The sequence below is a fragment of the Prunus persica genome, chromosome G1 (genome assembly GCF_000346465.2).
Source record: "Prunus persica cultivar Lovell chromosome G1, Prunus_persica_NCBIv2, whole genome shotgun sequence".
In the NCBI taxonomy this organism is placed as follows: Eukaryota; Viridiplantae; Streptophyta; class Magnoliopsida; order Rosales; family Rosaceae; genus Prunus; species Prunus persica.
In genome coordinates, this window is record NC_034009.1 from 8203740 (window position 1) to 8215965 (window position 12226).

Genomic DNA, 12226 nt, shown 5'->3' on the forward strand with positions numbered 1-12226 from the left:
TGAAGTAGGAGCAAAGGGCTGGTCTTCCATAGAGGGGGAACGACAGAAGGTTTCTGGTCTGCGTTTGTTGTCGGGAACGGTGTCATCTTAGGGTTGGTTTTTGTGGTTTTGCGGCGTCTGTGTCTGTGGCTGTGGTTGATAGAAGGGATTGCAGAGAGAGGTAGAAAGATAGAGAGACAGAGAGAGAGATATGGCAGGTGAGGTTTTATTTTTTATATTTTTTTATAACTTTATTTCTATTATTATTATTTCAAATTTTAAATTATTTTATTTTATTTTCACATTGAAATGACCAATTTACCCTCATATTTAACGGCAAATTGGATGAAATGTTGAGGATTTAGATGACAGAGGGGAAATTGGCCAAAAAAAGAGAGTTCATATCCTTGATTTTCTAAAAAAAGAAGATAAGGGACTAATTGAAAGTGAGCTACAAGGTTTAGGGGGAATTTCAATAGTAAACCATTTTTATTTATAATTTTGATTTAAAATTTTTAATTTTGGACCAATTAGATGCAGCCACGTGTCTTTTTTTTTGTTAGAGAGGGGTTTGGCCAAGAATACAATAAATGGTCGAAATTGCCCCTCAATTGACATCAAAAGCATCGAACTCGTGGGACCCACATATGACATGCAAGCAAATAACGGGGATATTGACAGTGAAGTTAACGCCGAAACCCAAATTGAAACAAATTAGAAAAATGATAAAATCGTTAAAATTTAGAGTATAGGACTAACATGTCTTACCAGTAAAAGTTTGGATACTAAACTGAAATTAACCCTACTGTTTATAAAGTATTGGACTAGGAGAAAGCAGCCAACGATCCTCTACGATCAGAATCGTACCCACACCACACATAAACAAACCGTGAAACAGTGAAGCACTAAACATTTAGAGTCGCTTTGCTCAACTCAGTCTCAACAAAACTAGAGCGATAGCAAAAGCAAAGAAAAATGGGCTCTGCTTCTCTGATCAATCCGTTGACATCCTCGCTCTGCAGCCCAAAATCAGACCTCACAGCTCCCAAACAGCAATGGGTGCTGGGCGTGGGCCCCGCCACCCTTACGTCTCTGAGCGTAAGGTCCAACAACAAGAGCAACAGCAAGAGCAAGCGCCAGATAGGGAAGCCTTCTTCAGTTTCCTCTGTGGTGTGCAAGGCTGTTTCTGTGACGCCACAGACCGCTGTTGAGGGTCTCAACATTGCCGAAGATGTCACTCAGGTAAGTACCATTTTGACTTTGTCTCTGGGAAATACGAATTGGGTTGGGTTTCTGCGTTTGATTTGAAGATTAATATGGTTCTAGATCTACAAGTTTGATTAATTTAAGCTGCTTAGGTACATGGATATTGGTAGATTCTTCTCATTTATATTGATGTTGTTGGTCGATTGTTCTGGAGTTGTGATTGATTCTTCTTTTAATTATATGGAAATTTATTTTCAACGTGTGAATACTGAAGATGCAATATTAAGTCTTGTTTTAAATTTCCTTTGTAAATGATCCAGATTATGAACTGGTTTTTTTTTTTTTTTTTTTTTTTTTGGGTTTTGGTCGAAACTATATATAGCTAGGCTAAATTATACAACATTAATAGCTCAGAATCAGGAAGCTAGGAGTGTCCACTTTATTTAAACTGGTTTTATTATTTTTTTGTGGTGCTCTGTTTGATGCTTGTGTACTGTTACTATTGAATATGCTTGGGGTTAGATTTATTGGGGGAGAAAATACAAGAGAACGATGTATTTGATGACTTCAAGTCACTCTTATGGTGTATTATATATTTACCATTTAACAAGAAAACTTGACCTTTTCTAAGACAATTTGAGAGGAAGAGATAAGTGGCCTTCGCCCTTTTGTTTTTTTATTTTTATTTTTATGTACTTGATATTGTGAATTCTTAGTGCTCTCAGTTTGATACAGATGGCCAACAATTGTATCTGTCCTATTTTGTTTTTGTTTTTTTTATTCTTTTGACGCATCGGTTAGGTGGCATAATTTTGTAAACTTTAAACAAATTTATAAATAAATATGAAGCAGGTTATCTTAAGTGAATCCAAGTTATTGGTAATTGTCTATATCAAGATCTTTCTGGGAGACTGGGACTTGTATGATTACTCACACAATATAAAAAGAGGGATGAATTCTACATAACTTTGAATCAGTTTTGCACTATTTTATGAAGGTATCTATATTTCCTGATAACGATATAAAATTATCTTTAAAGCACCAATGGGATGCTACCCATTTCCATTACTTTAATTTCAATGCCATTAGGTGTTACTTGATCAGCAAATAAATAGTTTTCTCAAACTATAAATGGACACTATTGAGTTGTTTATTTAATCAGAAAATCCTTAAAATTATGAAATTGAGAAGTTGAATTAATAGGAGAACAAAAATATTTGTTTCTACCACGAGGATGAAAATTTAAGAATTCTAGTCAAAAATTTGAAAAGTGAGCAGTTGTTGTCATTAGGGCAACGTTTGTGTTTTTCTTTTGGTGAGGGGCCAAAAGGCCTTCACAAAAACGACAAAACAGCTAAACGAGATCTAGTACTCCAAACATATCATCCTGTAGGAGATGCACCCAACAATCAGGAGGAAAAGTGAAAACTGATAAGCATAAGTAAAGAAAGTCTGAACCTAGCCATCAGCCTCATTCCTTTCATGATAAACATGATTGAGATGGCAAACTTTGTGTTTTTATTGAATAAAGGGTGGCTGTATTTGACCCCAACTTGTCCATAAGTTAACTAAGCTTAATATCTACACCCAACTCTCTTCAAAGAAAAATCTAATTATTTGCAAGTATAAACCACATTCCAAAATTACCCTCACTAGAACCCAAATTGAGTTACGTATTGAATATTGTAAGTAAACTCAAACAATTTATCCATGATCACACCCACCTACTGAACATAAGACTACTAAATCACTGGAAGCATCCATGAAGTTCTCCACTGAAATTGAAGCATCCACTCTATTGGGCTTTTCAGTCTTTTTTTTATTGGGGTTAATATTTGAAAAGAGAATGATCATATGGACCGAATTTGAGTGTTGTTAGGTTTAGGGCTTCAAAAGTTGTTTAATTTTAGCAATGATTTTGAGTTATGTTTAGGGTATTTGGAAGGAAGAAGATGAGTGATGGTGGATTATAGACGAAAGTATGAGTGGGTACACTCATGAAGCCGGATGTGGTTTATTGTTTGTATTCTAATTCAATTATGTCTTTTTTCTTCACTTTATTCAAGAGTAAAATTGGAAGTACAATATTCATTAGACACTTAACTTAACTTAAGTGGTTTATTGTTGTTGTTATCCGGAAGTTCTGGAATAAATGAAAGTCAGAGTATTGTAGTGTAGCTGCGTGGAAATTTATGATTATTTCTCTTTATAATCAAATGCTACATTGTATAACTTTCATTAAGATTGACTTATGTAGCAAAATTGGAGTTCATTGTGGATGCTGGGAAAATTAAACTGTATTTATCTACGTGATTGTGTCGTTTTGAATTACTTTGTTGCGGGAGTAGAATAACTTTAATCATTTTATGGGATGCTTCAAGTTGCTTTTTGCACTGAAATTCTATGTTTTCAAAAGCAGATTTTAATATTTATAGTATACTAAAGAAATTATATTCTCGCCTTTATGGGGCCTATTCCAAATCTACCCTACAAATTAATGTGAGAATTTTTAGTTTTTATGTTGTACAAAACCACACATCTGATTTTTCTGTATTTTCTATCAGGATTCAAAATAAAGCCTGCCATTTTTTTGTGCCTGATTTCGTATAAAATAAAAGTAGCTAAGACTGAAGAAAACCTTTGATGCTGTGTTGAGTACTGAAAATATAGTGAAATTTGGTTGAGTTGAAATGTTGTTCTAAGTAATGGTGCTATCCCCTCCGTTACCTAGTGATGTAGTATTAAATTTGCCATTTTCTGTTCCATAGTACTAGTAACTAGAAACCATGTGACCGAAACATTTGCGACTTTTTTTCTTTGATAAACTTGAAGTGCGTAGGTTTCTTGTTAATTCATATGTTACACTGGCAACTTTGGTGATGCAGCTTATTGGAAAAACACCGATGGTGTACCTGAATAACATGGTAAAGGGGTCTGTTGCAAACATTGCTGCAAAGCTTGAGATTATGGAGCCATGTTGCAGTGTCAAGGACAGGTGTGGAGGCAATGACTACAATCCTGTGTATTATTTGTATTGTTTTACATGGTTTAGAAACATTATGATCAGACTGAAGTGAGAGGGAAAAAAAAACCCTAGCCTATACAATACGAATAGAATAGGAATTAAATGAATTTAGGTATGCTGTTTTGAGATGCTGTCTAACAAGGGTGATTCAATATACTTGCCTGCCATAGATAACTGTACGTTAATACGTTTATCAGCTCAAAAAGTAACTACGGACCCCACATCTTGTATTTTAGGTTTAGGATAATGATGTTTGTATGAGGATTATATAATTGCAAATGTCTCGTTATAATACATGGTATTATCTCTATTGGTTTTCTCAGTACTGTAGACATAGAATGTCAATAATAAATGTTTAATATCACTGTTAATGTTTCTGGTATTTATCTTCAGGATAGGGTACAGTATGATAATTGATGCTGAGCAAAGAGGACTTATAAAGCCTGGACAGGTAACTGATTGTGGATATTACTCAACATACTGTATTATTAGCATGAATGCCTGGTCAAATGTGATGCCTAATGTATGGGGTCAAATGTGATAATCGGTCCGTTTTGGTTTTGGTAAAAGACCCTTTACCAATTCTAAATGACCAAATGGCTTGTGATACTGGATGTCCCAGCCGCATGTATTGTCCTATATTTACCACCTGCAATCGGATGTCTTTTAAAATTGGCTATGTGTTTCGTTATCATGCCTCTCTGGGTTTGTGTTGAACTCTCATAACAAATTGTGGATATTATGCAGCAATGGCCTTTCCCCATAATTTGGTCTTGGCTGTTTAAATCTTGAACCTTACCCTTGTTTTATTATTAATTCGCATTATGACTCTCTCTCATATTGTCATTTGGAAAAAAGGTGGATGATTCACATGTTTGGATTATTTGTGGTTCTGGTTCATGTAAAACCAGCCATGCCTAAGAAGCTTCATATTGTTTCTTTTTTGTAGCTTTCTGTACACATTGACTTAGTTTCTTTCTCATTTATTTTTAGAGTGTTCTGGTGGAACCCACTAGTGGAAACACAGGCATTGGGCTTGCATTTATTGCTGCCACTAAAGGATATAAACTCATCTTGACAATGCCAGCTTCAATGAGTTTGGAGAGAAGGGTTCTACTAAAGGCATTTGGAGCTGAGCTTGTTTTGACTGATTCAGCAAAGGGAATGAAGGGAGCAGTTCAGAAAGCTGAAGAAATATTCAAAAGTACACCCAATGCATACATGCTTCAACAGTTTGACAATCCTGCTAATCCTAAGGTGTCTTGGCATCCTATTCTCACTTTGTTGAACAATTGGCTCCTTTAGCAGCTAGGCTGTTCAGCCACATGTTACATTATTTTGAGGCTAATTGCTTAGTGCTCCCTAAAACTACAGTATCACATTGCCCCTGGTAAGTCAAAGTAACCCACGTTGCCCCCTGGTAAGTCAAAGTAACCCACCTTGCCCCCTTGATTGATTTTTGTGTCTCAGTTTGCCCCTTATCATCAAGTCCGTCAAAAAATTAGTTAAAAATGCTAACGTGGCATGAGTGGGACCCACAACTTTGCTGAAATGTCTGCCGCGTAAATGCCATGATTGTATGAATTGAACTATTAAAAATAATATTTTAAAATAAATCAATCCACTGCAATGTAAATTGAGCGTGTGTATTGGTAGTCTAAATCAAGCAACAAAAACTAGGTCACACCCGCATTGGGGTGGTGGTGGGAATCGGGTTGAGAGGGGATTTCGCAATTTGGGGAGGGAGGGAGGAAAGTGGGGTGTCGGGGGTACAGCGGGGTAGGTGGGTAATGGGGAGGGGAAAAAGGGGATTGGGGAATTTAAAAAATATTTTAAAACATTAATTTTAGTAATCAATTTTTTAAAAAGAAAATATTCTATTACTTAATTGCACACGTGACACTTACATGGAATACATTTCTGCAAAACAGTGGGTACTGTTTCTGTCATGTTGACTTTTTGACCAGATTTTAGACGGACCTGATGATGGAGAACAAAGTGAGATGCAAAACATTTGTCAAGGGTAGAAGGTGGGTCACTTTGACTTCCAGGAGGCAATGCGTGATTTGACCATACTTTGAGGGGGCATTGGAGCAATTAAGCTTTTAATTAACTACCATGTTTCAATGTTTTTTTTCTTTTCTTTTTTTAATTATTATATGCCGGCCCAAAACACTAGAAGTCATGTCAGCCATGTTTTCTTGGGAGGGGTTTAGAGTGTCCACAGTGACGGTGGAAATGGTGCTTATATCTTGTGCAAAGAAATATTTCTACTGTCCTGAGCTTCACATATGTATACTGAAAAGCCCACAGCCCAAAGTAGTCATCGATCAATATATTCCAGAATAGTACACTGCTTCTCAAAAACAAAAAGAACTACATGTGCATGAGCTTGACCTTGGAAAGCAAATGAAGTTAACGAATTAGATACTAGTCAACTCAAATCCAAGAGATATATTTTACCTTGAAAAAGAAAAGTCTCTTGGCTGATTATTTTTCTTCTTCAGTCGGTTTTGATCATGTGCTTCAAAGCTTGCTGTAAATGATTAGTTTGGTTTTACATGGAGTCTATAAAAAGCATGTGAGTTTGACCTTCATCACCTTCCATAAGGACAGCAAATTGGCATAGGGATCCTCTATGTAGTTATAGCGTAATACCATTATGGCTTCCAATATGGTTAGATGTGTATAAATTCATTATATGTTCTGTATGCAGATACACTATGAGACAACTGGTCCAGAGATCTGGGAAGATACAAGAGGCAAAGTGGATATATTTGTTGGAGGAATTGGAACTGGTGGAACCATTTCTGGGGTAGGACGATTCCTTAAAGAGAAAAATCCTAAAATAAAGGTATGCTGTTTTTCTGATTCATAATTTCCAAACTGTATATGCAAAAGTGCTGACCAGCCTGAATCTGATAGCCTTGCCTTGAATGTGTCAATTAGAGGGCAAATTTAATTTGACGTAGATCCTGGTATATCTGTGTACTGGGTGTAGGGTGAATTATTTTCAAAGAGAGAATTTATCTTCTTTTGTGTTTTTTATTTATTTATAATTTTCCTCCCTGCCTTTCTTTTGTTATCCTTTCTCTTCTTGTTTTAGTTCCCATTTGAGTGACATCATCTGATCATTAAAGTAACAGATTATTGGTGTAGAACCCTCGGAAAGCAACATCCTTTCAGGTGGAAAGCCCGGTAAGATAGAGGACCAGCCTTCTAATGAGTTTAGTGTGCAGTGTTTTTTAAAATTTTCTCATACATTACTAATTGGAAAAATTGTAGCAATGGTCCCTGGACTAAGACCAAACTTTACTTTTCGTCCCTCATATTGTTAAATTGTTACGGTGGTGTTTCAATTAGATCTCATGTTGCATCATTGGTCTTTCCATCAACTTAGTTAAATTTTCTGTCAAAATTAAGGGCAAATTGGGAAATTCATAATTCTCTCTCTCTCTCTCTCTCTCTCTCTCTCTTTCTCTCTCTCTCTTTCTCTCTCTCTCTCTCCCCTCCCCTCCTGTGCGTTCTCCCCCTTTCCCCAACGATTTCTTCTTCCCCCATTCCCCATGACTACCACCTGCAAGCTCCAACCCTCAAACCTATCCCACAACCACCCTTTACCATAGCCTGCAACCCCAGAACCCCAGCCCCCATCCTCCACCCCAGATCTGGTCAAAACGACAGTTCGGCAAAGAAATTTGGGGCTGGGAAGAAGCGGCAAAAGGATTAGACATCCTCCCATGCTACGGTTCCCTGCTGTCCGAACCTGGTGCCGCAGCATGTGGGAGCGGCTCCTTAATCCGCACTACAACCAATCCAAATTTTCTCCCTATTGATATAAAAAAGGATGGACGTGAAGTCTGAGCCTTGGATGAAAGGGGGGGTGGGCGGGGAATATAGACACTGGGCGTAGCCTTTTTTTTTTTTTTGGTTTGGACAGTCAGTCAAGCACTCTCACGCCCACCCATTAACCCCTTATCTTTAATAAGCATTGCTATCGCCAATCTTGCAATCTTCAATTTTGGTGGGTGAAGAAATTGGTGGGGGAATCAGGGCTGGAGAGAGAGAGATTTGATTTATTTTTTTAATTTTGTGTGAAAAGACATTTTTGCCCATGTCAAGTAGGACTTGTCATTGCCATGTCATCATTTTTAACGGAAAAGTTGACTGAGATGACGGAAAGGACGATTTCTGAAAGTGGAGGCATAATTAAAGTACCACCGTAACAATTTAACAATATGAGGGACGAAAAGTAAAGTTTGGTCTTAGTCCAGGGACCATTGCTACAATTTTGCCTTACTTATTTTCATGTTCATTTACTTTTCGTTCTTGAAAATACAGGTCCCCACAAGATTCAAGGGATTGGAGCTGGATTTATACCTAGAAATTTGCACCAGGATGTTGTCGATGAAATTATAGAGGTCTAATCGTATTCCAATTTAATCTATTTATTTATTTATTTTGGTTTGTCTGTTTCTCTCTCTGTATACTTGAAATAAGTTTTAAACTGTTATTGTATCAAAGCTAACTTTCTAAGTTAATAAGATAGAATTGTGCTTTTCTGCAGCATAAATCATGGTTCCTTTCTTCCAAAACAAATAAAGAAATAAAAATATCAGGGTTCCTTTCTAATTGATCCTGTCAAATGTTAATTTTCTAGTCATTCATCTATGTATCGTTAATCACATAAGGTCCTTGTGAAGTTGGTTTTTTGTTTAGTTCTTACAGATTGTGATTTTGGCAGATCTCAAGTGATGAAGCTGTTGAAACCGCGAAGCAATTAGCACTCCAGGAAGGCTTGTTGGTATGCTCTTTTAGTCCTTGTTTTAGGGATTAATCACTTAACATGGGAGATCATAAGCGGTGAACTATGATTGACCTACCTATGTTTTGGCTAGTCATTGTCAGTTTACCCGTGATGAAAGAGAATAATCATAAGTGTTCAAGAGTGGTTCGACATTCAAAATATCTCTTTGTTTGGAAAGGAAGAATTCAGTTTTCTCATGGAGTCTTTGGTGATGACGATCTAGACTTGAGGACGAGACTTTTCCAACCAGGGGAGTTTGATGCAGGAGCATCTACAAGGCTCTTTAAAAGTACTTGGGTCCATTAGTCAATTGGGCTAGGGTTCTAGTTTCTTTAGCAGCAGCATTAGATACCTATCCTTTAATGAAATGGTTCCCAAAAGCAAATTAAATAAAACAGTGCACTTCATTCAAAGGAGGCCATCTCTGTATATTTCATTATATGGAGGCCAGCCCCTCTGGTTTATCTATCCAAAAACTTTCAAAAGAAAAAGTTCGGGTGCACATCTTCTTCTTCTTCTTCACGTCTAACAGCAAAAGTGCCGACTCGCACAACCTAGAAACTGACTTGTGCGTATTTTTTCATTCCAACCAATATGATTTCAACAATATTTTGCTGATATTTTGATACGGGATGAAGAAATAATCTTCACCCTACCTTTCCATATCGATCCCCCCTTTTTCAACATTTCGACCTATAATATCAGAAATTTCGACAATTTTTCTATGGTTGCTGCATATGGAGTAATGTTCTCTTGCCATACTGGTGTATCCAGACTATGAATCTAGACCACACATCCAGACTATGTTTATGTATATATTTTTATATGAAATTCTTTAGTTTAGTTGTTTAATTTTTACCTTCGTATCATATCAGGTTGGCATTTCTTCCGGGGCTGCTGCTGCTGCTGCCCTCAAGGTTGGTAAGAGACCTGAAAATGCAGGGAAGCTTATCACGGTATATCATCTCTCTATTTTTCCACTTCAAAATTATTTATGTATGAAATTGATGGAACTTACGCATTGTGAGTTGAGCTGCAGCATTAATTGGTATGCCCCGAGAGAAAGGGGGAAGGGGGAGTAGAAAACATAGAAGATGTAGGCTTTAAAATTTAATGGGCGATCAGAGGAAGAGGTCCAAAAATGGTAAAAATCCTTGTAAATGGGCTTTTTGGTTTAAGGGTTGGGACTAAGAAAATGCAGACGTTTGTGCTAGCATTGTTACTTGTGAGAACTTGATTTGACTGGGAGAAAAAGAATGAAAGTAGAGGCGGCATCGTTGGATACTTATTTCCTAAATCTTGGGGTGGGACTAAGAAAATCTATACACCTTTGTGAAGAATCTTTTCATGTGAGATGGCTTGATTTGACCGGGGAATAAGAAAATGAAAAAGAGATGGTTTCACTGGATACATATTTCCTACACTTGTTGCTGGGTCTGATATCCATCTTAACTTTCCATGTACAAGAGTCTGTGGGATGGATCTTCATTCTTAACTAGGGCATTCCCAACGGATTTAACTTGATTATGCACATTCTGATATTACTTTTACAAGTCTGGTAAAAGGAATAAAAGTCACTCCATCGTTTTGCATATTGAGTAGTGCTCTATGGACTTGCAAGATAAAATCCGGACCATTGAATCGAGGCATCCTAGTCATGTTCTGATTTTTCACACAATCACCATTTTCTTGGGCTGTTTTCTGTATGATCTCTGTAGAGCATGCGCTTTATATAATTACCTCAAAACTCTATTCCTTTCAATTCTTCTTGTATCAATTCATTTCAGAATTTGATTGCTTACAGGTAGTGTTTCCAAGTTTCGGTGAACGATATCTCTCCACCATACTTTTCCAGTCAATCAGAGAAGAATGTGAGAAAATGCAACCCGAACCATGAAGTTCCTTTGTTCGAGCAAAATTTGTTGACAGTTATGCAAATTGTTTATTCTGAAACTCTCATTCATAATATCCCGTTCACACATGAATTCTTTCTCTAGAATTTCTTCTGTATTCCTAATTGAGGATGGCGGTATAAAATTCTCCATCGGTGGCTGCTGTTGGAAAATTTTTATTATTTAATAATATTTAATTTCTATAGTGAATGAAAAATAAGTTTCTCCAAAGTGTTCGGTTTCCTTAGATTTGTGTCCGTTGCTGTTCAACATGCACAATGATGCAAAGGTTGTATCTCTTGAACTTACACTAATTCATAGATAGTTATTTTATCAGGGGTGCATTGGGTTTTATATAAATCAAGCACCCTTCATCAACTTGAGATATCCTCAGGCTGGAGAGAGTTCTTTCCGTGAAAAATAGAGTATTCCCCAGTACTCTGTTTTATGTTTGTTAAATTCTTCTGAGTTTTTTCTTGAGAGTACAAATATATAATTTGTTTGTCAGAGTTTTAAATTGAAGTGCTTCAATTTAGGATTATTGATTGTTGAATCTTTGGAGATGGATGCCTATAAAAACTGCAAGAGTTGGGGCGAAATCTGTTTTTAGGATATTGCAATTCTTGCAAGCCTCAATTGCAGAAGTTGTCAGTATTTCTATTTGTGTTTGTTGATTTACATTAATTTTATGTAAATTTGTTATTGTATTTGATGATTACAATTTTGTTGAGAATTATTAATCTAAATTCATATTTTCTATTGTTTCGCCAACTCTGACATAAATTTTTTAAGAGAATTACCATGTGAGTGGATTTTCTGGTGTTTGTTATTTTTATCCCAAAAGCCAGTTTAGCTACTGATTCAACAGTCTTGGTTCTTGTTAAGTTGCAATGAATTGGAGTACCCGTGGTGGTTGCAATATCAATAATTCATATATATATATATATAGTTCTCTTTTTTTGGACCCAAGAGACTTATAGTCACTCAATCTTAGATTTAATTCAAGGGTTAAGAAAAATTTACTTTAAAATATCTTTTTTCTTTTACCTTTTAAATTTCACCTAACAAAAAAAGAAAAAACTAAAAACTAAAAACCCAAAATCTGTTCTTCTTCCTCCCGCTGCCTCCACGTTTTGCTTCCTCCCATTGTTGCAGCATCAACGACTCCGACTCTAGCGTAGCCAGTGAAAATCCAGAGCGACTTATTCCCTCGCACTTCAACAAGGTCAGTTTCTTGTTCTTATTCAGTTTTTCACTCAATTTTCGGATTTGAAATCATGAACCCATATATGGGAATTTCAATTGAGTTTGTGTTAT

The 12226-nt window shown here is 36.4% G+C and overlaps 1 protein-coding gene across 1 annotated transcript; it reads left to right on the forward strand.

Annotated features, from left to right (window-relative positions):
- Nucleotides 779–11140, forward strand: LOC18791698 (cysteine synthase). Its single transcript, XM_007227649.2, has 10 exons — nucleotides 779–1221; nucleotides 4071–4180; nucleotides 4604–4661; nucleotides 5204–5467; nucleotides 6927–7064; nucleotides 7357–7408; nucleotides 8552–8631; nucleotides 8955–9014; nucleotides 9893–9973; nucleotides 10822–11140. Exons 1-10 carry the CDS (start codon nucleotides 955–957, stop codon nucleotides 10912–10914), a joined length of 1203 nt encoding a protein of 400 aa, XP_007227711.1. The 5' UTR covers nucleotides 779–954; the 3' UTR covers nucleotides 10915–11140.